The sequence below is a fragment of the Hemiscyllium ocellatum genome, chromosome 22 (genome assembly GCF_020745735.1).
Source record: "Hemiscyllium ocellatum isolate sHemOce1 chromosome 22, sHemOce1.pat.X.cur, whole genome shotgun sequence".
Lineage (NCBI taxonomy): Eukaryota > Metazoa > Chordata > Chondrichthyes > Orectolobiformes > Hemiscylliidae > Hemiscyllium > Hemiscyllium ocellatum.
The window spans coordinates 20,613,502-20,640,576 of record NC_083422.1 but is presented as its reverse complement, the minus strand read 5'-3'; the positions used below and the strand labels follow the sequence as shown (position 1 = coordinate 20,640,576).

At 39.4% G+C, this 27,075-nt stretch overlaps 1 protein-coding gene across 1 annotated transcript in view; it reads right to left on the bottom strand.

Annotated features, from left to right (window-relative positions):
• Positions 1 to 6,329: 6,329 nt before the first annotated feature.
• The window catches only part of LOC132826136 (protein CC2D2B-like), a 247,723-nt gene continuing 226,977 nt past the window's right edge, over positions 6,330 to 27,075 (bottom strand). The window contains exons 35-39 of the mRNA XM_060841783.1: positions 24,099 to 24,221; positions 23,526 to 23,584; positions 17,707 to 17,884; positions 6,470 to 6,643; positions 6,330 to 6,335 (exon numbers count right to left, since the gene is read on the bottom strand). Of these exons, the coding sequence (XP_060697766.1) occupies positions 6,330 to 6,335; positions 6,470 to 6,643; positions 17,707 to 17,884; positions 23,526 to 23,584; positions 24,099 to 24,221 (540 nt within the window). The remainder of the gene's footprint in view (positions 6,336 to 6,469; positions 6,644 to 17,706; positions 17,885 to 23,525; positions 23,585 to 24,098; positions 24,222 to 27,075) is intronic.

The window sequence follows — 27,075 nt, the reverse complement described above, 5'->3', positions numbered from 1 at the left end:
AGCAACATTGTTTCTGACTTTTGTGTCAAGCAAGGTCCAAGCAGGCCAAGGTGCTGCAGTAAGGGAATCTGCTGATGACCTAGGCAGGAAGGGATAGAGGTAGGGAATTGACAGTTCCAGGACCTTTCAAGGGGAGTAGCCTATGGGAAAATATTGGACGATACCCATAACTTGTATCTACAATAAGTCTATGTGATTATGGAGAGAACAAAGGTCATACTTTGAAGAGTTCTGGAAGTAGCCAAGGTTTTGTAACTCAAACATAACTGTTGAAAACTTAGGGTGAATAGAGGGAGTAAAGATGATAATGGGTGAAACTTTGAGGGTCCCAATTAGACTGTCATGCCTGAAAAGGAGGAATGCCTCTGGGGCCAAGGTAAGGGTCTCTTGAATGTATTTAGGATGATGGAAAAAATTTCAAAAGTAGTTGAGGGAGAATGTTTTGGTTTGACTTCCATTTCCCAGGTTAGTGCTCCATTCTTCATGCATTTGGATTTCTCAACCAAGAATTCATCTGAAATCCTGAGGGATGAACTTCACCATGATGGATGGGTTGAGGCCAAGGTTTTACCAGTATGAGAGCTTCTCGTTGTTTGCTCCACTCCATCAACTACATGACAGCTTGTAGATGACAGGGAATACCCAGAGAAGACCGGGCTCATGGTACCAGTACAAAAGTGTCACAGAGGACAGATCCAATGTAGGCCATGCCTCAACAAGGACAACAGTAAAGCAGACTGTTGGACTACTTAAGATGAGCTTCCACTGCTAGGGCAGCTGAGGCAAAGTATTTCTGAACTCTGCTGAAAATGTGTTGCTGGTTAAAGCACAGCAGGTTAGGCAGCATCCAAGGAATAGGAAATTCGACGTTTCGGGCATAAGCCCTTCATCAGGAAATGATGAAGGGCTTATGCCCGAAACGTTGAATTTCCTATTCCTTGGATGCTGCCTAACCTGCTGTGCTTTAACCAGCAACACATTTTCAGCTCTGATCTCCAGCATCTGCAGACCTCATTTTTTACCCCATATTTCTGAACTCTCCAGAACAAGCTTAGAAAGATGCTGTCCTGCACAACACCGCTCCATAAAGTAGAAATGAATTTGTGAAATGGGAGATGGAGATGCCACATGTATCTCTAATGATGAGGAGGAAGATGCTGGTAATGCAAAAGAAAATAGTGAAGCTCCAGTGGCAGATGCCAAGGTCATGATACGACATTAAGAGAGGGCCATCAGAATATCATCAACATAAGCTTCCAAGTCAAGTAAAGCACTGTAACATTTCTATGCACTATGACTTATTATGCTTTGTTGGCTGGAAAACCTAATCTGGGGTCGTGGGCCTATACATTTTTGCTCCATTGTGTTGTTCTAATGTCTACATTAAATTTTATATTTTCAACGTAACGTTGCTAGTACTGTAATTGTGTAATCTAAAATAATACACATCTGACTTGCATTAAATGTTCCACATAGGCAGCAGTTCAATGTCTGTGCCACCAGGACCAATATGGTACCTGAATAACACTTCACATTCCTGTTACCTTAGATACCTGGAAAGAAAACAGCTGCACCCCCTTGACAGAAGCAAGTCCATCTGCTTGCAAAATTTGATGTGATATACGCTTGTTATTTGGCACTGATATGTTCATGTCTCACTCGTATTTCACATATTTTCCTGCTGTGTCTGTCACCAGCAAAACATGCAACAACTCAGCCACAAATTTGCTCAACAAAAGAATGATAATTGGGTGAATGCTGCTGGGTTGCCAACTCCATTCACAGATATAGGTTCCTTATAGGTTCACGTCTTCCAGAACTGATTGGAGGTGACTCCAAAATCTTTGAATGCACACAACTACTATAGAAACTAGCAAAAATGTAACAAATATGCTTAAAGTGGAATTAAACATATATTTGCAATTATGTTTTTTCGATATAATAGTGAAATATTTGTGCCATCTTTATGCCCTCCAGAACTACTTTGTTTTCTTTTCCTCCCACTGCACCTCAGTGCAGCATGACTTTGATAGCTGTGGTGAGGTAAGACCATTAAGCCTCATTGACTGTGATGATGTTGATGTCCATCCTCTGGGCTTAGAGGGTTGTGGGGTGCTGAGGGTTTCCTGGGAAGGTAGAGGTGAAGTCTCTTCAGCTTGATTGGCTAAACATGATGGTGTTACTGAAAGAGGAAAGGTGGAATAACAGGGCACAAGTGGAGTACCTGGAATGAAGACTGGAATGCTTTGCTGAGGCTCCTCCTCCCTGTCAGTATGCGATGACACTTCCCTGACTCCTTTAAGAGGAGGGGCATTCTGGAGAGAGCAAAGTGTCTCAAGATCTTCTCACTCAGTTATTATTGTGTGGACTAGAGTAATGAAATAAAGAACTGAGCTCTTATCCAACAGTCACTACACATATTGTTGAACCTCATTCTCCAAAACAGTCATTGCCCTTTAAATGGAGGCAGTCAAATATCACATGCTGAAGCCAGGCATCAGAAGAACATAGCTGAATGTCTCCATCTTTAATTTTGGTCATGCATAGATTCTCGCATCTCTATCAGATGTTTGTTGCCTGTCGCTGCATATCCAATATGTATCTATAGCCATACCCGACATATCATCCTATGCAGGCACATTGAATCATTGAATCTCTAGAGTACAAGAGGTCATTTGGCCCATCAAATCCACACCAACTCTCAAAGGGTTCCCAGCCCACTTACCCTATCCCCATAACCTTACATCTCCCAAGGCTAATCCATCTGGCCTACACATCCTTGGACATTATGGAAATTTACCCTTGCCAATCCCCCTAACCTGTGCATTTTTTGGACTGCGGGAGGAAAATTGGAGCACCTGGAGGAAACCCACGCAGACTCAGGGAGAACATGCAAAAATCCACACAGTCACCCAAGGCTGGAATCAGACCTGGGTCCCTGTGAGGCAGCAGTGCTAACCACTAAGCCACTGTGCCATCCTGTCTGCAATATGCTAACCAGATTATGACATGGAACCTAATCCAGAATCAGTCTGGTCAATCTTCACTACATTCCCTCCAAGGCAAGTATATATTTTCTTGAGTAAGGAGGTCAAAACTACTTCAAGTGTGGTCTCACTAAGGCCTTCTACATCTTTTTTTTAGATTACTTTTTTTTAAGATTACTTACAGTGTGGAAACAGGCCCTTCGGCCCAACAAGTCCACACCGACCCACCGAAGCGCAACCCACCCATACCCCTACATTTACCCCTTACCTAACACTACGGGCAATTTAGCATGGCCAATTCACCTGACCTGCACATCTTTGGACTGTGGGAGGAAACCGGAGCACCCGGAGGAAACCCACACAGACACGGGGAGAACGTGCAAACTCCACACAGTCATCTGGTGTAAGACTTCCTTGTTCTTATACTCTCTTGCATTTGCCTTCTTAACTGCCTACTACACCAGCATGCTTACTTTCAGTGACTGATGCACAAGGAAACTGAGGTCTCTATGCACATCAGCCTTTCCCAATCTATCACAATTTAAATAATATTCTGCCACTTTCTTCTTCCTAGAAAAGTGGACAACTTTATGTTTATGCATGTTATACAGTATCTACCATCTATTTACTTAATCATTCAACTTCCCCTCTTAACCAGCCTTTTGGTCCTATTTCGCTGAATTCTAAATTGATCCCAGGCTTCAGGCTTGCTATTTGATTGACCAACTCCTTTTTGGATATATTATTAGTCTTAATTCTTTTTATTAATCATGATTGGACCATTTTTCCTGTTTTGTTCTTTTGGCTAGAAGGAATGTATAATTGATGCATTGCATGCATTCATTTCTTAAATACTAACCATCACCTCTTCATGCCTTTTAATGAAGTCACCTAGTCTATCACAATCAACCGACCCCTCATATCTTTGCAGTGTGCTTTGTTTTATGTAGAATCCTGGCTTTGATTGGACAATTCACTTTCTATCCCAATAAAGAAGTCTACCCTCTTAATGTCAATTTTCCGAAAGGAACTCTCACAATAAGGTTATGAATTAATCCCATTTCATTTCAAAAATTAAATCTAGGCTAACCTGCCTTGAGTAGTTTCTTCAACATATTTATCAAAATAACCATCTTCTACATCATGCAGGAATTCATTTCCCACAATATTATTGCATATGTGGGTGTTTGCTTAGTCTAAAGGTGGACTAAAATTACCCATGTTTACAGAAATGTCCTTGTTGAATGAATCTCTAATTTCCTATTACTGTTTGGAGATATCTAGATATTTCCTAAAATTGTTTTCTGCCTCTTGTTGCTTCATAGCTCTACCTAGAATGATTCCACACCTAGGTCTCTTGTGCCAATATCCTTTCACACTATTGCACTAATTTCATTTTTCAGTAATAACATCACCTCACCTTCTTTTCCATTTTGCCTTCCTTCCTAAAGATTGAATGCCATTTGATGTTCAATTTCCAGTCTTGGTCACCCTGCAGCCATATGCCATCATACCCTTATAATCATGCAGCCATTGTACCCATATGCAACAATGTGCAACATTGTTAATTTTTACCTTATTGCAAATGTTCAGTGCCTTGACATTATACCTTTAGATTTTTTGACATTTCTGTACTTTTTTTTGAACTCCAGTCCCATTTGCTGCCAGCCCTCTACCTCTCAATTGTGCTTTCTACTTTTCTATTTTTCATTTCCATCTATGCTACTCTTCTCTCCCACTCTGGTTCCTGCCCCCTTATTAGTCTAGTTTAAACACTATCCCACTACATTGGTAAACCCTGGCAGAGATATTGATCCTTATCCTGCTGGGATACAATCTATCTAACTACCTTTCCTGAATCAATATTACTGTCTCAAGAATCTAAATCCTTCCCTCATAAACATTCCCTATAGCCATGCATTAATTCAATCTATCCACCTATTCCTGACCTTGCTAGCACATGACACCGAGGAATCCTGGAGTTACAGTCTTCAAGATCCTGCTTTCTAATTTATTTCCAAGTTCCCCAGAATACCACATCCAAGGGCAAAAACCAACATACACTGCATAAGAGGAAAATGTTAATTGGTTGGCAAATGAATTTTGATCAGAGGAGGTATAACCATAGAGAATATATCCATTAATACTGAGTTAAAAATGACACAAAATCAGGTTATAGTCCAACAAGTTTAATTGGAAGCACATTAGATTTTGGAGCGACGCTCTTTCATCAGGTGAAGGAGCATTGCTCCAAAAGCTAATGTGCTTCCAATTAAACCTGTTGGACTATAACCTGGTGTTGTATGATTTTTAACTTTGTACACCCCAGTCCAACACCAGCATCTCCAAATCATGTCCATTAATACTAATTGTCAGCCAGGTTTTGTTTAAATTTTAAACCAACATGTTGACTTTGATAGATGATGACATATTTTCTAAGAAAAGAACCAACAAATACAAACATACATCATACTAAATATGAACAGCAATAGACCATTCTTTCCCTCAAGGTGAAAGTGAGGACTGCAGATGCTAGAGGTTAGAGTCGACAGTGTGATGCCTGAAAAGCTGAACTGTGGTATTGTGATCTTCAAGTTAAATTATCACCATTTGTCTCTCTAATCTGACTATGGCAACTTTTGTTTTTACTGGAGCACTGGCCATTCCCAGTACCACAAAAAGAGGATGACGATGGAAATGCAGAAATAGGTTAGGTAATGTGGACTCACTGGGGCCAGCTGCTGAGGACTCAGGGACTTGTGTTGGTCTTTAAGTCAGGCAAGGGTCACCCATTGGTTGTCCATTTCTCCAGCAGATCTCTCCATTTTGCATGAGCTGCTCATGGTAGGAGGGGACCACCCCACTCTCAATCATAAAGACTGCATGCATTACCGAGCTGGTGGCACACTCATCATTAGTTAAAATACCAGTGACAATAGGATACCCACATTAGGGACTCAACTGGCTTTCAAGCAGAAAGATTATCTACAAGGACTGTACCCCAGATATTATTACAAATGTCTCTACTCTGCTTCTCCCTGCTCAGTTAAATGGGCCTCCATTGTCCCCGCCTCCAGATTGGGTGAGGTGAAATTCTGCCCATGCTTTGTTAACTAGGATTTTAACCACAGGACTTGGTATAAACAAATGTTTGGTAAATCTGCTAAAGGAGATAAAGGAAAGACGATAGCGTGTAAAAATCCGTTCAGGTAGTATAGTGCATGAGAATGGAGGTTTAATTTATCAAAAATCACAGCATCTGTTGGACCAAACGACCTTCCTTCCCCCTATATCCAGTTAACAAGGATTAAATATTAACAAGACATATATCAGGACAAAATATTAAGACTGCAAAAGAAAACACAATTAAACACAAGTTTATCTTCTAAATTGCAAAGTGAGTTTTCTTTTATGTGTCATGTACCAAAGATGCTTCATAGATCCACACTGTTAATACATTGTTAGGACATGGATAAATGTACCAAAGATGCTACATAGACCCATACTGATAATACATTGTTAGGATATGGATAAACATACACGGCAACAGCAAACTCCACATTATGGATTTCTATATTATGAATACCAGTACTGTAGACTTTATCAAATATTGCCTGCAAATTTGAATAGCGCATGTGAATAGGAAATCCAGAAACCTGTGGAGGAGCAGAAGAAAAATAATGAATTTCCATAGTTGATGTCTAAATTAGATGCTTTGTGAATCAAAGCATTTCTTCTTACCCAGTAAATTAAATTTAATAAGTTAAACATGCAGAAAGATTCATATGGGGATGACCTACACACCATTCGACTTAGCAACAATTGGTTGATATTTTGCATATCATGTACAGCTAGCTTATGGAAACCCAACAGTTTTGTTATAAAACTTAGATGAATAAAATAATGCAAAGCTGTATTTAGTCAAGTTATTATATAATGTTGTCACACCACTCTGTACTTAAAGAAAACTGAAATAGTTAATTGAAGTCCTGATGAAGGGCTTATGCCCGAAACGTCAAATTTCCTATTCCTTGGATGCTGCCTAACCTGCTGTGCTTTAACCAGCAACACATTTTCAGCTGTGATCTCCAGCATCTGCAGACCTCATTTTTTACCCGTTGGGAGTAGAATACAAGTATGTTACAAAATGATTCATGTTAATATTTACATTATGCGAGCAAATAGGTGTGATCACACTTGTCCACCTTGCTGTCATATCCCTTCAACCAGTTTTCTTTCATTCATCTATTTGATATAATCTGATTGATCTACTTGTGTCCTCAACCCTAGAAGTGAATTCCACAGACTTGCAACATTCTGTAAAAATATTTTTCTTTTTCTTGGTTCTAAATGTATTGAATTTACTCTTGTATTTCTGTCTGTTGTTCTTTACTTACTAACATGGAAACATCTATTTCTATACAACTTATCCCTTTCCCATTTTTAAAAAGTTTCATTAATTAACATTGCATTGTTCTAATGAAAAGTAACCAAAAGTCTTTCTGTGTGTCTCTTGAAGTATCTCCACAGAGGCAATTATTTTTTCACCAAGTTGCCCTTTATTTACACATGGAAGGTCCTTGACACTGATCCAGCTCCTTTGAGCCAGCTCTCAGACTATCTCTTATAGGTCTTCCCTGATACTGGCACATCATCTAGACAAATGGCGACATGCGGTAGACCTCATAAAATGTTCTCCATCATCCAAAAATTGCACAAGCTGACAATACCCCAAATGGCAGTCACATATATTAGTACAAACTCTTAATTGTAGTATTAGTTGTAGCATACTTCTGGGAATCCTTGTTTAATTGCAACTGTAATTACACATGGTTCATGCCCAGCTTCGTGAAGGACAGCTCTCTGCCCACCTTTAGTTTAAATCCTCTATGTGAAGCATTGGATATTTATCCAGCTGTGAGAAAGCAGTTTACCATTTGTTAAAAATCTCTACAATGGCAAACCAACCTGTTAGGCTTCACAATTGGTACAACCAATGCTGCCCATTCTGTCAACTAGGCTGGTTTGATGATTCCTTCGCTTTCCAGCCTTCTGATTTCTATCTCTACTTCTGTCTGAAATGCAAATGGCACTGGGCAGGCCTGCAGCATGGTGAAATTGCTTCCTGGTCAACATGCTAGATGGCCTTGGCTCCTTTGATAGTCCCTATACCTTACTGAAAAACTTCTGGGTATTTAATTAGCACTTCATTCAGGCAGCCATTTTCTAATTGAAAAATGTTGAGCCAATCAAGATGAATCTTACTCAACCAGTTTTACTTCATCAGGCTTGGGCCTGAGCCTTTTACTACAATCAGTGGAAACTGAACCAGCTGCTTTTTATACGAGACCAGAATTGAAGTTGTACCCTTTATCTGTAATAGATCCCCAATGTAGGTTCTCAGTCTGGCCAAGGTATTGCGCAAACCTAAGGATAGGAGTCCAGAGAAAATTTTGTTAAAAACTGGTTCTGTGATGGCCTCCCCTTTATTGATCTATCTTATAACTGGATCTCCATTTAACCAGACGTTTATTTTGAATTGGTTCTGATTTGGATGTTGTTCAGCAATTTAATTGCTCCAAACCAGATGTGGGTGGAGTTTCTAGGGTGTGCACTCTCCTGGATACCAACCTATGAGTCCTCTTACTCAATTTAGATTGAGTGGAACTCTTTTGCTATCTCGGGTCCACTTACCAGTAGCAACTACAATGGCTTTTTGGCCAGGATCCTAAAGAAAATTTTAACCATACTTTCCCAGAGCAATATATCCTGAAGCCAACCAGGAAGCAGGCTGTGCTGGATCTGGTAATGGGTAAGACAGGGTCAATAAATGATGTACTAGGAAGTAGTGATCATAACATGATAGAATTTCATTTTCAGTTTTTGTGTGAGAAACTTGATTCAGAAATAATTTAACTTAAAGAAGGACTTAAGTGGACTGGGCAGTTAGATTAGCAGAAAAGTCAGTAAGCAAGTATTGGCAAACATTTAAGGAGGTAATTCATAATTCCCAGATTGTAAGAGAGAATAGACCAACTAGGGCTAACCAAGGAAGGTCAGGAGAGTATAAAGTTAAAAGGAAAAGTGCTTAAGAAGACAAAAGCCAGTGCTAGCCCTGATGACTGGGATAAAATCAGAACCTAGCAAAGAAGGGCTAAAAAGATAATAAAGAGAGAGAGGGCAAATGAGAGGAATATAAAAAATGACCATAAGGGCTTCTTTAAATACATAAAAAGAAAGTCAAAAATCACATGACATCAGGTTATAGTCCAACAGGTTTATTTGAAATCACAATCTTTTGGATCCATGCACATGATGAAGGAGTGTTGCTCTGAAAGCTTGTGATTTTAAATAAACCTTTTAGACTATAACCTAGTGTTGTGTGATTTTTGACTTTGCCACCCCAGTCCAACATTGGCACCCTCACATCATATAAAAAGTGGTAAAGTAGCTCTTGAAAAATGAATCTTAAAAGATAGTTATAGAGAACAAGGAAATGGCAGAGAGTTAAACAGATGTTTTATCGTGAAAGATACTTCAAACACCCTATTAATACTAAAGGATACAGGGGAAGAGTACCATCACTAGAGGAGTAGCATGAGACAAACTAATGAGACTAAAAGCAGATAAGTCCCTTGGTCCCAATAGCTTGCATCTTAGGATCCTAAAAGAAGTAACTACAGAGATAGTGGATGTATTGGTTGTAATTTTCCAAAATGCTTTGGAATCTGGGGAAGTACTGGAGAATTGGAAAATTGCCAATAGGCAACCCCTATTCAGAAATGGACAGAGGCAAAGAATAGATAACTATAATCAATTAGCCTAGCATGTATTGTTGGAAAAATCAGAATCAATGATTAAGGAAGTAATAGCAGAACTTTTGGAAAATCATAACCTAATCAAGCCAAGTCACATGGCTTCATGAAGAGAAATCGCATCTGAAAAGTTTAAGAGTTTTTCAAGGAAGTTTCAACCAGAGTGGATAGAAGGAAACCAGTAGGAACCAGAAGAACAATGTACCTCAGAAGATGTTAAGTCAAAAGGTAAGCTCATGATATTGGAGATAGTATATCATGTGGATAGAGCATTGACAATGGGCAGTCAACAGAAAGTGGGAATATGGGATTCTTTTTCAGGTTGGCAATCTGTAACCAGTGGAGCTCCAAGGGATCAGTGCTGGGACAACAAATGTTTATAATGGATATTAATAACTTGGAGGATGGAAATGGATGTATTATAGCCAAATTTGCAGATGACACAAAAAATAGGTGGAAAGGGAGGTTGCAAGAGGAATACAAACAGTTTCTGAGTATTGATACGTATTTGTAAGGCAACATTTTGTGTACTGTATAAGACTGTGGTGACCCTGCTATATGAGAAATGTTATCAAAATGAAAAGGATGCAAAAAAGATTTACAAGGTTGTTACTGAGACTGCAGAGTTTGAGTTATAAGGACAGACAGGTTAGGCTGAGACATGTTTCCTGGAGCATGGAAGGCTGAGAGGTGACCTTATAGAGATTTATAAATTCTTGAGGGGCATTGATAAGGTGTATAGCTAGGTTTTTTTTTCCCAGGGTAGAGGAGTCCAAAACTAGAGGATATAGAGAGGGGAAATATTTCAAAGGGATCTGAGGGGCAACATTTTTTCCACACAGAGGGTGATGCATATGGAACAAGCTCCCAGAGGAAATGTTGGAGACGAATACAATTACAACATTTAAAAGACATTTGGACAGGTACATGTGTAGGAATGGTTTAGAGAGTTATGGGTCAAATGCAGACAAGTGAGACCAGTTCAGTTTAGGGAACCTGGTCAGTTTGGATGAGTTGAGTTGAAGGATCTGTTTCTGGGCTGTATGTCTCTGACTCTAAATGGGCAAATAGTTGGTAAATAGAGTACAATATGTGAAAGTGTGAAGTTATTTTTAGTTTTGAAGGGGAAATGTGTTATTTAAATGGAGAATAACTGCAGAAATTTGCAATACATAAGGATTTAGGGATATTTAAGTATGAAACACAGAAAGCTACCACCCAGGTGTTGCAAGTAATCAGGAAGGCTAATGGAATATTATCCCTTATTTCAAGGGTATTGGAGTACAAGAATAGAAAAGTCTTCCTGTAACTGGACATGGTGCTGATGAGATCACATCTGGAATAGTGCGTGGAGAATTGGTCCCTTTTATTTAAGGAAAGCTATTATTCCATTGAAGTTCAGAGAAGGTTCACTGGGATGATCCTAGAATGGAGGAATTATCTTACAAGCAAAGGCTGAACAGGTTGGCATACTACTCATTGGAATTTAGAAAAATGGAACTAACTCATTGAAATAACAGGATTCTTAAGGGCTTAATAAGTAAATGCTGAGAGGATGTTTCCCCTCATAGGAGAGTCGAGGATCAGGGGGCATAGTCTCACAACAAAAGGGTGCAAATTTAACACTGGGATGAAGAGGATTTTTTTTCCAGAGGGTTGTGTATATTTAAGGCTGAGGTAGATAACTTCTTCATAAGTGGGGAGATCAGCGGTCGGGGGAAAATACAGGAAAGTGGATATCAGGATATAGGTTCAGCCAAGATCCTATTAAATGGAGCAGGATGAAGGGGATGAACCGTCTACACTCTTCCTATTTCTTTTGGTCTTTGGGATAGTTCTAAAGTTGTGCAATCAATTATTTGGGTGTCTGCCTACCTAATGCCCCTACTCTCAGCCCACCTTTCTCAGTCTCTTGACTCACAAGCCACAAATTGTGTAAGCATTCATTTCTTAGATTCTTCTAGTATTCCAACACATTTTGTTCATTTCTTTTTAAATGTAACTTTTCCAGTAGGTAGAGGACTGGCTTGGATATACTGGGTTGAATTTTGTGATGGCTGCAGCAAACAGGTTGGAAGGCAAGGAGGGGAGAAATAGGGATGGGATGAGCTCACCTGGAAAGCTGACATTGTGATGACATCAGTTCTGGATTTTATAAGCAGTGTAAAAATTGCAAGACAATAACGAGCATAATACGGCAGCATTGCAATTTGAATTAGTGAGCAAAGATTTACCATGATTTTGAATAGAACTCATTTAATTTTATGGGAGTTTAACATAAATCACAGGGGAATCATGCACTTTCAGATCCTTGTCTAGTTAAAGCTGATGGTACTGAGGTAAACTGTCTGAACACTTACAGGAAGGCAGTTACGGAAAGTGCTGGGAGGAAGTCAAGAAGGGGAACCTGGTAAACATTAGCAGTCAGAAGTGTTGCACTGATGAGAAGGGGAAGCGCAGAACGGGTGATAGTCTTGCAGCAGGGTTTGTCACAAAGGGATGCTGCAGGGATAATGTGGTGGGCGTAAAAGGATTGCTGTGCTGATGCCAAGAGTGGGAAGATTGAGCACAGAGGGAAGTGCCGCATTGATGGCAAGGATGGGCACAATAGGAGCATAAGCATGTGCTCAGTGGATCTAACTTGCATAGGGCAGATAATATAAGTCAAGGGTCATCACAAGGGAAAACCAGATGTCATGGGTCTAGCACATACAGCCTTTGTAAACATATGCATTAAACAACAGAAGTTCAGAGGGCTTCAATTGCTGACTGAATAAACTGATGATTCTCCACCAGAGCAGCAACAGTAGCTGCTTATATTAGGGCTTATGTGCAGCAGAGTGCTTTCATAACTCGACTCAACTATCTGTAAATGTCTGAGCACCAGTATTGATGGAGTCCATGGCTCTATAGGATAGCCATCATCGAATTATCTGCCATGTTGTAGGATGAGATGAGACGCCAGAGGCTTTACCATAAACCTAAAACCTGTCGTCATGAGGATCACATTCACAAATATAGTGCAATATCTTCAGCAGTGTTTTAGAATCTTAAACTTAACTATTCCTTTGAGGCATAAACAAATATATCCATTTTTGTGACAGAGGAAATGAAAAACTTTCTCACTAGTTTTGATGCAGAAAATCAAACATTGCTTAAAATTAAAGATTATATATTTTGACTTGGCAATAATTCTTAATAACATATTAGCATTTAATAACTTAGTGCTCTTAAGAGCCCACAAACTCATCTCTTGCTCATTGTTTCACATCTCCAACCTTTCCCAATTTATTGTCTTTCCAACTCATTGCCTTGCTAAAACTGCCACTTCTCCCAACACACTACTTTCATACCGAATTATTTTGCTCACCACCTATCCAAACTCTCCCGCTCACTGCTTCTCCCCACTCAGCAATTTCCTACAAAATCCTCTTACTCACCACCACTCCCAAGAGCAGCTGCTTCTGTAAATCTTTGTATCTCTATAGGTATCATCAGTCAAGTTGAATTAATTAATTAATTAAATACATCAAGAATGTCTCAGAAATAAGTATGTGTGCCCAGAGTTCTCAAGTCCCCCAAAAACTAAGCAATAATTTACAGTGAACCATACTCCTCCCTCTAGCAGTAGGATGGAAAGACACTCTCAGCTATGCTAACTGGCTGACCACTAAATATCATTATAACATTCATCACCTCCAGCAATAGTTAAGGCCATAACATCCAATGCAAGACAAGCAATTTCCGAGACAAACAAGGTGCTACAATGGAAGACCAGCCACCTTCATAGTTGGGATACTACCATTCAAAGAGACTTCCAGGGTATCACTGCTGCCTCACAGTATGAGGGATCCAGGTTTGATTCTACTCTGGGGGGACTGTATATGTGGAGTTTGCACATTCACCCCATGTCTGCTTGGGTTTCCTCCAGGTGCTCCAGTTTCTCCCCACAATCCAAAGATGTACAGGTTAGGTGGATTCGCCATGCTAAATTGCCCATAGTGACCAGGAACTTGGAGGAAAGGTGGATTAATCATGTGAAATAAGTGGGTGGCTCTGTGAGGGATCCTCTTTGAGAAGCAGTGTGGACTCAATGGGTCAAATGGCCTCCTTCCAGTCTTAACTATTCTATGATGCTCTGATACTATAACAGTCTACCACTCTGCTGTCCATCAGATCAGCAGGATTTCTAAGACATTGGCCCTAGCAGACTTACAATGACTCCAGGAAGCATGATCCTACTGTACTCACTATGAAAATTGAAACTTGGAGCTAGGCTTCTCAGCCTAGACCTGCTTGAGTTCACAATCAAGGCAATCTAGAGCCTTCTATCGCCTTTGCTGAAGTTAGTGGAAAGCATCTTGTAGGAACAGTAGAATTCAAAGTGGTTATAATATTAGTCCACAGTATTAGCTGGTAGTTTTGAGTTTGTATTTTCAGACAAAGGATGCCAATGAAAGGATATTAAGGAAAATTAGTGAGCATACAATTGTGGTGAATCGGGAACTGTGGTGAAGTTACTTGTGTTATTGCTCATGAATTGTTTGATCACATACAGTCTGACAGAAAGGGACTGCCTATCTTGTAAACTCCCTTTCTCTTCAAGTCCCTCAATATCCTGTTGTACACCCTTCTCTCCCTCATGCTGTGCTTCTCCACATCAGTAACCAGAACTATTGTCAAATAAATTAAGGTGGACACTACTGTTTGGATTGTTGAAGTCCAGTATTTTTGGGCTGGCTTGAAGCTGAGCACTTAATAAAACCCTTCCTCAATTAAATTGTTAATTTAATTCTTACTGAAAAAATAAGAGATTTGTGTGTAATTTTGTAATGATCCCAGACCTTCACCTCTGGAGACTTGATTAATTCAAGGAAAGATTTACATTAAAAATAAAACACCCTTCGTGATCTCTGGACATCCAAAATATTTTACAGATAAATGCATATAGAGTAATAGAGTCATTCAGATATACAGCATGGAAACAGGCCCACTGGTACAAATTGTCCATGCCAACCAGATAGCTCAACCCAATCTAGTCCCACCTGCCAGCACCTGGCCCATATCCCTCCAAACTCTTCCTATTCATATACCCATCCAGATGCCTTTTAAATGTTGCAATTGTACTAGCCTCCACCACTTCCTCTGGCAGCACCACTTCCTTTGGCAGCTCATTCCATACACACACCCCCTCTGAGTGAAAAAGCTGCCTCTTAGGTCTCTTTTATATCTCTACCTTCTCACCCTAAACCTATGCCCTCTAGCTCTGGACTCCCCCACCCCAGGGAAAAAACTTTGTCTATTTATCCTAACCATTTCCCTCATGATTTTATAAACCTCTAGAAGGTCACTCCTCAGCCTCCAATGTTCCAGGGAAAACAGCACCAGCCTATTCAGCCTCTGCCTATAGCTCAAATCCTCCAAACCTGGCAACATCCTTGTAAATCTTTTCTGAACCCTTTCAAGTTTCACAACATCTTTCTGATAGGAAGGAGACCAGAATTGCACGCAATATTCTAACAGTGGCCTAATCAATGTCCTGTACAGCCACAACATGACCTCCCAATTCCTGTACTCAATACTCTGACCAATAAATGAAAGCATACCAAACGCCTTCTTCACTTCCTACTCACCTGCAACTCCACTTTCAAGGAGCTGTGAACCTGCACTCCAAGATCTCTTTGTTCAGCAACACTCCCAAGGACTTTACCATTCAGTGTATAAGTTCTGCTAAGATTTGCTTTTTGAAAATGCAGCACCTTACACTTATCTAAATTAAACTCCAGCTGCCAATTCTTAGCCCATTGGCCCATCTGATCAAGATCGTGTTGTAATCTGAGGTAACCTTCTTCGCTGTCCACTACACCTCCAATTTTGGTGTCATCTGCAAGCTTACTAACTGTACCTCTTATGCTCACATGCAAATCATTGGTATAAATGACAAAAAGTAGAGGACCCAGCACCGATCCTGGTGGCACTCCACTGGTCACATGCCTCCAGTCTGAGAAAAAACTCTCCAACACCACCCTCTGTCTTCTACCTTTGAGCCAGTTCTGTGTCCAAATGGCTAGTTCTCCCTGTATTCCATGAGATTCCAACCTTGCTAACCAGTCTCCCATGGGGAACCTTGTTGAACGCCTTACTGAAGTCCATATAGATCACATCTGCTGCTCTGCCCTCATCAATCCTCTTTGTTATTTCCTCAAAAAACTCAATCAAGTTTGTGAGACATGATTTCCCATGCACAAAGCCATGTTGACTATCCCTAATCAGTCTTTGCCTTTCCAAATAAATGTACATCCTGTCCCTCAGGATTCCCTCCAACAACTTGCCCACCACCGACATCAGGCTCACTGGTCTATAGTTCCCTGGCTTGTCTTTACCACCTTTCTTAAACAGTGGCACCACGTTAGCCAACCTCCAGTCTTCCGGCACCTCACCTGTGACTATTGATGATGCAAATATATCAGTAAGAGGCCCAGCAATCACTTCTCTAGCTTCACACAGAGTTCTAGGGTACACCTGATCAGGTCCTGGGGATTTATCCACCTTTACCCGTTTAAAGACAGGCAGCACTTCCTCCTTTGTAATATGGACATTTTTCAAGATGTCACCATCTATTTCCCTACATCATATATTAAAGTATAATCACTGTTGTAATATAAGAAGCTTATATGCAACAAGCTGCCAAAAACAGCAGTGTGATAATAACCAGATATTGTTGTTTTATATTGTTATTTTATTGTTTTGTAAGCATTAGCTAGCATACCATCCACCCCAGAGAGCAAATGGGGCCTTTGTGTAACAGCTCATCTGAAAGACAGCATCAAGAACTGTCGAACAGATCTTTATAACTGTGCTCTTTTGTCAACCTACATGTTGTGCTCTCGTTCCTGAAGTGACATTTCAACTCACAATTTGCAGAGTAAAGAACAGATACAAGAATTTTCCTAACATAGCCTCAGTTATAAATTACCCATTTCAATTTTTTTGAAATAAAAATCTGTAAGCAATGAATCTCAGCAAAATTTTATTAAAATCTGCTTGACAGTCTCACTTGGAAGCCAGAAGAATGATTAGATTAGATTATGTTCCCTACAGTATGGAAATTACATATTGATGCAATGTTGTTGCTGTTAAAAGTTTGGAGCCTGAGATGAATTGAAGAAGCAAAAATGAGATTCCATTTTCTACAATTATGCTAACATCAGGTAACTAAAAGGAAACAGCTTCAAACTCATGTTAGAAATCTTCAGATTAATTAACTCAAAATTCATACTCATTTTCAAAAGCAATTTGCCTACAGTTAATTTTCTATAATTTAGAATATAATTACTATATCCATTCCCTAATACTGACTTTATCTCTCCCTTTGGCAACAGTTTGAGATCAAGCCAGTCTGTTCACAGGTTTGATGTCTCATTTGATCCTGAGGTAAAGTTCCAATGTTAAATTCAAGACATTTCTAACACCACCTATATCCATATCAGTAATATTGATCAAATTTTCCCCTGTCTCAGCTCATCTTCTGCTGCAACACTCATTCGTACTTATGTCAATTATAGTATTGACTACACCAATGCACATCTCCCACATTCTACTGTTCATAGGTTTAAAGTCATCCAAAATACTCTGTCCGTGTCCTAACTCATACCAAGTCCCATTTCCCTATAGCCCTGGTGTTTGCTGACCTTCTTAAACAAGCTTTAGGTCATTTGGACAGCTGTCTCCACATGCTGCTTGGTGTCATACATTGCTTTTTAATGCTCCTATAAAATGTCTTGGAATGTTTCACTTGGTTAAAACTGCTACACAAGAATAAATTGTTGTATTAACAATTTCACAAGTCAGTGATGTGAAGGTCTTAATTGAAAAACTAGTATGTTCTAAGAGGTAACACAAACCTTGAATTCTTTTAATAAACTCTCTAATCCTGTGCTCTGTTCTTCACTTACTGAGCAACCAAGGTTTTGTTCAAGTAGTGGAAGAAAATTTTGAAACACTCCAGTACAGTAACGGTTCCATCGTGTAGGGTGGTGAGCTCTCCATTCCATGATTTTGTTCTTCAATGCCCATTCAATTCTAAACCACAATGAATAAATAAAGAATAAAGCAAATGATAAAACATGCTGTACAAACTTATGAAACAGGAGCAGAAGTAAGCCATTTAGGCCCTGGAGCCTGCTCCACCATTCACTATAACCATTCTGCTGATCTGATTGTGTTTCAAAACCCACATTCACATCTAACCCCAAGCATTCAATAGCTTCAATCATTTTCTGAGACAAAGGATTCCAAAGTTGCACAATTCTATGAAAGAAACAAATTTACCTCATTTCAGTTTGAAAAGGGTGACACCTAATGTTAAAACATTGCTCTCAAGTTGTGGACTGGTCAATATCCTTTCCACATCCACCTTGTCAAGACCATGCAGGATCTTATAACCTATATTAAATCATCTCTTGCTCATCTCAACTTGAAAACAAGTCCAGCCTGTCCAACCTATTGTTCATTAGACAACCCGTTCATTCCAAATGGCATTTGGTCCAGGGAAACAGCCTTACGTTCACAGGAAAAAATTTAAATGTTCAACACAAGGATGGGTTATCACTCCAATAAATTAATTTGTTTAAGTGATAATTGCATATTTAACATCAGATTTCTCCATACAGATAAACGTCTTTTTTCAGGCTTAGTTCAGTGAAAAGGCCAGCATTTAACAGAAAAAGTTATCTATACAGCAACAATTTAGCCAAAATAATCTATAAACTCACCCACATTCACAACACTAAGTGCTATATTGATAGTTAGGGTATGGTGATGTGGCCTCTTGCGCTGCTTCTCCAGGAAGAGGCTAGCCCTTCTCTGCACCATCTGCCTACCAGTATTTCGAGGTCCGTACTGGAGAATCACAGTGTCATCTTCCCCTTATTAAGTACACAGCAGTCTTCCATGGTGCTGTTTGTGCACTATCTTGTCTCCAAGTGGCAGAAATGCTCTCAGGTGTGGGCATCTTCCAGTGTTCATGCCACTAGCATCATATTTGAAGCTCAGCTGTGCACCAGTTCAAGTGTTGCAAGCTAGTAATAGCCCTTCTCAGTTCAAATAAAATTGTAAATACATTTGTAAATACATTTTCATTCCCATCACATCTTTCTGATCAACTGTCTTTTCAACAACAGTGACAAAAATGAATTTAGGGATATTTCCTTTTCTTAGCGCTACATGATATTAGAACCTGTCTGAAGGAGTGTTATTCTTTTTCTAACACCTATTGTAGCATTAATTCTGGTCGTGTTTGAATAAGTATTAGATCTTGTAAAGTCTTACAACCATTTGTAAAGTTAACGTTTTTAGCCCACAGGAGAAGCCAAGAGAGAGCAAACAAAAAGGTTGCAATTTTATTTCAACATTGGTTGCTTGCTTTAACAGCAGCAACACATCTACTGTCAATGTATGATGACTTCACCCAATTCAATTCCATTGGGATTGAGTGTCAAATACCTCCTGGATTATTATACTATCTTTTGCGCCCTGCCATGGTGAAGGTGTATATTTCTCCTGATCAAAGCCCTAGTCTTCCTCTTTGGAAGAATCTTGCAGCTTTTACACCTCATTGTCAATCAGACCCCTCTTTGTCTGCTCCACTTGTCCAGAGCACAGCAGACAAGGATTATGCTGTCTAGTCTGTAGCATACTGCAAGGAGCCCCCAGAACTGGACAAGCATGGGAACCTCATTTTGAGGAGCCCATTGTGTGGTCCTTGGTGGCCCCAGTGGAAGAATGCATGGCAATGTCTATGCACTCAGCCTCAGGGATTTTGTAACAGAGCGATTCGCCATAATGGATCTGTCCCAGCATCCATTCTTGTAAGGTGTATGTCCCTTGGAATGAAACAAGAACTCAGTAATCATCAAGAATACAGACATCATCGAAGCTTCCAGGGTACCTGTCACAGACTTCCAAGATGTGGTTGTGATGGCCACTGATGAATTAGACATTGACCAAAAGGAACCCATCCTATTAAGTTAGTGGTTTTATGATATCGTGCTTTTAATGTTCTGAGTGTACAATATATAGCACTTTGCACCTGGATTGCTTTAGCTGATGACACAGTTCTACCACAATGTCCTAGAACATTCTCATTGTGTGGTAGCTCTGTGCCTTGTTTATCTGAAGGACATTCCATTGAAGACAAAGGACCATATGCTATCTGGACTTTCCCTGCATCTTGAGTGATGTTTTGCTGCAAATTCTGCACTTGGAGACTAGAATTGTAGATGCATGTGTTTCTCATCATTTCTGTGGCTATTCATTGCACTATGGCCAGAAATGATAGCAGTTGCTTCAGTGGGGTCCGTTGATAATGGTTCCAATGAAGCAACGTGAGGAATATCAGAAACTGAACAGCTCCTTAGTAATATGATCAGTCAGCTTTTGCAGACAGATAAATGACAGTTTACCATAGGTCTCCTTACACTGGGACACAAAAGCTTCTAATAAGAAGGGGGATGGGCACCTCTAAATAGTAGAACTTACTTAGAAGTCTAACATAGTAGATGTCATTCAGAGATATGTTGCACAAATCATGTCACACACATGCAGGTAGAGATTATAAATATGGTGGGACTGATTACGCCCTTCACACCCCTGCACGTGACCTAAGGAAGGCAGCATTTTATATAGAGAATGCTACACAATATGTACAGTGCAATGTATTAGAGAAGCAACTCCTGGTCCTTGTGTAGCCTGAGGGACCTTGGAATGTGTTTGTGAATTGTGAACCACAAATGACGCTTCATAAGTCACCTGTCTTATTCCTGGACCCCAGGAGAGATTCCAAAATTTATTATGGTTCCAGATGAATACCCTAAACTGTTTAGCTCCAGGGTAAGGAGGTTGTATTTGTTCCCATTCTTTACTCACCTACCCTCTCAGTTGGCCACAACAAGATTAATTTAAAAACAGATTCTTTCCCTTGTGGATACTTTTTCCCCAGACCTGAATGAAGTTATATTTTAAAGTTTAACAAAACTTTCTTGAGTTAACAAACAATGAGGTTTTTCATTACAAAAAGATGGAAAAATTAGTAACCCAAAACACATGCAGATAGATTAGAAAAACAGGAGCAAGTTCAACAAATTCTTTTTAAAAGATTTACAGATCAGTCCCTGAATTGTTAATGAATAGTAGATAGTTGAAAGTCACAGCCATTGCATTGGAAGTTTCTGATACTACTCCATTGACAGTTGAATAGTTGGTGGTTTCATAATTTTTAATTTTGCAGATTGCTTGAGGCTCTGTCGTTCTGATTCCTTTCAACCATGATTGAATTCCAGTGTTCCTGATGAAACCAAGTCTTTTTGTAGTCCAACTTTCCTTTTTGTCTGACTGCCAGCTAACTGACTTCAAGCACTCAGAATGGGAGAGAGTGCTTACCTGAAATATAGAGGTAACTAGGAGATAGATCTTCATTAGTGACCTTCACAGCACTTTAATATTCAAATCCAACCTGGTATTTACAACAATGTTTAGCTCCAGCAGCTCATTTCTGTTGAGAACCTTGGTATTTCTCAAATGGTAAAACACAAAATGTATCTGCAGTTTGGGATGTAATCTGCAGGGGGTGGTTTACTATTGAGCAGGAGTTGGTCAACCCTTTGTTATCCTTGCAGTCACAAGAGATCGTAGTCCAGTCTATTTTGACTTGTCCTATCCTCACTTTGAAGGGTTGCTGTTTGAAGTGCTCTTCACAGCTCAAATGTACATTACATGGGATTCTCCCCAGACAGCTGCTTAATTTGCATCGCTATCATTTTTGACTATATCAACCCTAATTTTTAAAAAAAATACACACAATTTGGAATTACAAGTTAAAATGTCAATAGTATATTAGGATTCTTAACTTTGATCATGACTCTTGTGATTACTTCTGCTTCACAGAGATTATTCTGATTAAGTCATAATGATCAATCTCATGATTAAGACTGCTATGTCCTGGATTTGTAATCAACAAGCATAAAATATACAAGCAGAAATTTGTGATGACAAATGTCTTTGACCCGTAATGTGAGTACTTGGTTAACACATTTGTTCCTCGAAGGGACTATATTGCTTACCAATGAAAACACAATCAACTGACATCAAGTATGCTGGCAGCCATTTTTCATTTTCATCTCAGGGCACACTCCATGGGTGTTGACATCCTGAAACCTCCATCCATGGAGTTTGACATTGACATAAGCATCAGCCTCACTGGAGAAGGCCTTGGCAAGCCACAACTGCCAGCTAACCTCTCTGACTCTCACCTTGCGTTTTGAACAATCTTGCTTCTGTAGTAGTGGTTCTGTTCGCCGAGCTGGAAGTTTTGGTTGCAAACATTTCGTCCCCTGGCTAGGAGACATCATCAGTGCTGTGGAGCCTTCTGCGAAGCGCTTCTTTGATGTTTCTTCCGGCATTTATAGTGGTCTGTCCTTGCCGCTTCCGGGTGTCAGTTTCAGCTGTCCGCTGTAGTGATTGGTATATTGGGTCCAGGTCGATGTGTCTGTTGATGGAATTTGTGGATGAATGCCATGCCTCTAGGAATTCCCTGGCTGTTCTCTGTCTGGCTTGCCCTATGATAGTAGTGTTTTCCCAGTCGAATTCATGTTGCTTGTTGTCTGAGTGTGTGGCTACTAGGGATAGCTGGTCGTGTCGTTTCGTGGCTAGTTGGTGTTCATGTATGCGGATTGTTAGCTGTCTTCTTGTTTGTCCTATATAGTGTTTTGTGCAGTCCTTGCATGGTATTTTATAAACTACATTAGTTTTGCTCATGTTGGGTATTGGCTCCTTTGTTCTAGTAAGTTGTTGTCTGAGTGTGGCTGTTGGTTTGTGTGCCGTTATGAGTCCTAGGGGTCGCAGTAGTCTGGCTGTCAGTTCTGAAACGCTCCTGATGTATGGTAGTGTGGCTAGTTCTTTTGGTTGTGGCATGTCCTCGTTCCGTGATCTATCTCTTAGGCATCTGTTGATAAAGTTGCGCGGGTATCCGTTTTTGGCGAATACCTTGTATACCAAATCTTTGCACAAACGTTGAAATCTTGCTTCTACCTGAGAAAATAGCAACCTACATATATAAATGATGCAAATAGATCCTAGCCACTCACAGGCAACATTCTCACCTGGCCATTAAAACCTTAAGCAAACAATCATATTTCTTTTATTTGACATCGAGAATCTCATTTTTCCTTTCTTTGTATTTTCCCAACCGACTCACTATTGCCCACATCATTTGGGACTGGGAAAATTCCATTCTGAATTACAGTTTTTATGTTTGTTTTAATGAGCAAATCAAATTCACTGAATTTTGATTCACTTAATGTTGGATTTATCATGAATATAGCCACAACTTTAAATGAGTACACAGTGTGCTATGATGATAAATTGAATGCAACAAATTTGTTTAACAAGTCTGCCAATTACTTCATGTTGATTTACACTATAACTTGCATTTGTCTTTAATGGGTCCATGTTTCCTTAACTAATTGTTGCTTTTTACAGTTCTCCCAATCTGCTGAATTTTCACTTTTTTTTGGAGTTTTGTAAGCTTCTGCTTTTAGATTTATTCTCTACCTTAAGTTGATCTGGTTGCCTTACAGAGGTAGAACCTTTACCTTTTAGGATAATGTACTGGTTTTGAACATTGAAATAAATATTCAACAAATACAATAATAAATATAGCTTCTACCTGCTCTGTAATTTATCAACAAGGCTTCTTTCTGTGGAGTAGTAGATTAGTTCTTGCGGCTAGAAAATATTTTAGTACTGTATGTTACAGATGTATCTAAGTATCTAATAAAAGTAATTTCTTCATATTATTGAATCAATGAAATTAAAATATTCTATGTGCAACAAACAGATAAAGTTATTTAATTTAAGGTATATAGGAATATGGAAGCATGAATAGGCCATTCAACCCTGTTCTCACATTCAAATAGTTTATGACTGATAATCTCATTCAATGCCACTTCCTTGTGCTATCCCATATGCCTTAATGTCATTCAAAACCAGAAATCTTTTGATTTCTGTCTGAAACATATTTGATAATTGAGCTTCTACAAACCTCGGTGGCAGAGAATTCCAAAGATTCACTAACTTTTGAGTGAAGAAATTCTTAGTCTTAAATGGTTTCAAAACAAGCAATTGTGTATTAGCAGGTAAAAGTTATTTCAAGATCACGAGACTAACAAACATTTGGTCTCAGGAAAGACAAAAGCCATAATGTTGACATTGATATTTCAGATAAACTAGAATAAATTACCTGTACAGAAGATAATACATAATTCTGAGAACTCTTGGTGAAGAATGGCCGCCAATTATATTCCTTTGTGACATCAAAATTTACACTCATTGGGAGACTGTTCTTTTGAATATTAACCCAGACCTGTGAGAACATATTTCAAGAGTTCGTACATAATTTAAAAAATATTTTATTACACTACAAAAATTAAAATTTTAATAGTTTAAAAAGTACCAATAAGTATAATACACTCAGTAGGTCAGACAGCAGTTGTGAAGAGAAAAGGTAAATGTTAGGTGATGATATTTCATCAGGCATTCTGTTTCACAGTTCTCCATTAACTCTGTTCCTTTCTATACAGATGTTGTCAGACCTGCTAAGTATTTCCAGTATTTTCTGTTTCTATATCAAATTTCCAGCATCCACAGTATTTTGCTTTTGGATGAGCTTTCAGTAGGTTTCATCTTGTCTTTATCTCTCAAATTTCCAAAGAAATATTTTTTCTAAATCAAATTGCAGATAATGTTTTCTCCAAAGATCATTAGCACCATAGTTTATTGCAATATTTACTTATGCAGAATGCAAAAGTTTAGATTAGATTAGATTACTTACAGTGTGGAAACAGGCCCTTCAGCCCAACAAGTCCACACCGACCCGCCGAAGCGCAACCCACCCATACCCCTACATTTACCCCTTACCTAACACTACGGGCAATTTAGCATGGCCAATTCACCTGACCCGCACATCTTTGGACTGTGGGAGGAAACCGGAGCACCCGGAGGAAACCCACGCAGACACGGGGAGAACGTGCAAACTCCACGCAGTCAGTCGCCTGAGTCGGGAATTGAACCCAGGTCTCAGGCGCTGAGAGGCAGCAGTGCTAACCACTGTGCCACCGTGCCGCCCATGAAGTGTAAACTACTTCAGTTTACAGCGAAATATACTATTATGGCAACAATGAGAGGAGTAAACTGTCTTTCTCTCGTTCTACTAGTCCACAATTTGAATCGAATTGATTTATCCTGTTCCCAAAATGGCTAATCATACACTTGCTCTGTATTAGACTTAAAAAAATCCGTCAACCAGTCTTTAATGAACACAAAATAATTTATTTATTCCGAACATAGCATATTCAAAGATAATGCAAAGCTGATTAACTTACTCATTTTGTCATATAAAAATATAACTGTTTATTCATTTAAATAACTCAAAAAACACATAAACATACTCTGGGTAAGGGGGAGGAATACAGTTTCCTTTCCACAGAGATTCATTTTGGGACAAGGACACTTTGGGCCAATAAGTGTTAGTTCTTGAAAGGACGAAGTCAGGAGAATGTGTGGAACATTTAGATGGCTGACTGTCTAATGTTCTTTTGCATGAAGGCACCAATCACAAGCAATTTACTACAGGATATTTGCCAATGCAGCTTGTAGCAGAACCACAATAATCAAGTTTCAATTGGGACCAAGCCTCTAGCTACCACTCTGGACCAACAACAAGAGATTTTCCAGAAACCAGGAGAGCTGGACTGGGAAGTACTTTTCTGTCCCCAAGCTAGCCATGAATCAAAAACCGAAACAATATCAAAGAAGACATTGGAACCTGATATTTGTAAAGGTGGGCAGCTGTCTGTAGTAAACAAACAGTTATCACAAGTTTCATGATAACGGATCATAGTGCCAAATTATTTATGGGCATGTTAAATATTTAAGTAAGACAGTTTTTTTTATTTAAAAAATATTGAAAGGGACATGCAAACCAAAAATGGCTTGGATTCTAAATTCAAATATAAATAAGGATGTAAGTCTGTGACTATCAAAAACATTTCTGGGTGGAATCTTCTCAGTCCCAAGAGAACATGGAAAACCACATCTCAAGGTTGTCAAAGAACTTCAGATAGAGACACTTTTTAGGAAGAGCTGCAATACAAAAGTGGAACTGTAATCCTGTGGTTACAGAAACAATGGCAGCCTTTACCACTTTAGCAGAAACTATTTCCTATGATCTATATCCGCTATATGATCAAGACATATAAGAAACTAATTCTTGGCAAAATATATAGAGTCATAGAGATGTACAGCATGGAAACAGACCCTTCAGTCCAACCCATCCATGCTAACCAGATATCCCAACCCAATCTAGTCCCACCCTTCAAACCCTTCCTATTCATATAAACATCCAAATGCCTTTTAAATATTGCAAATGTACCAGCCTCCAACACTTCCTCTGGCAGCTCATTCCATACACGTACCACTCTCTGTGTGAAAAAGTTTCCCCTCAGGTCTCTTTTATATCTTTCCCCTCTCACCCTAAACCTATGCCCTCTAGTTCTTGGCTCCCTGACCCTAGGGAAAAGACTTTGCCTATTTACACTATCCATGCCCCTCATAATTTTGTAAACCTCTATAAGGTCACCCCTCAGCCTCCGACAGTCCAGGGAAAACAGCCTCAGCCTGTTCAGCCTCTCCCTATAGCTCAAATCCTCCAACCCTGGCAACATATTTATAAATCTTTTCTGAACCCTTTCAAGTTTTACAACATCTTTCCAATAGGAAGGAGACCAGAATTGCACGCAATATTCTAACAGTGGCCTAACCAATGTCCTGTACAGCCGCAATATGACCTCCCAACTCCTGTACTCAATACTCTGACTAATAAAGGAAAGCATTATCCTATCTACCTGTGACTCCACTTTCAAGGTGCTATGAACCTACAATCCAAGGTCTCTTTGTTCAGCAACATTCCCTAGGACCTTACCATTAAGTGTATAAGTACTGCTAAGATTTGCTTTCCCAAAATGCAGCACGTTGCACTAATCTGAATTAAACTCCATCTGCCACTTCTCAGCCCATTGGCCCATCTGGTCAAAATCTTGTTCTAATCTGAGGTAACCCTCTTCGCTGTCCACTACATCGCCAATTTTGGTGTCATCTGCAAATTTACTAACTGTACCTTTTATGCTCGCATCCAAATCATTTAAGTAAATGACAAAAAG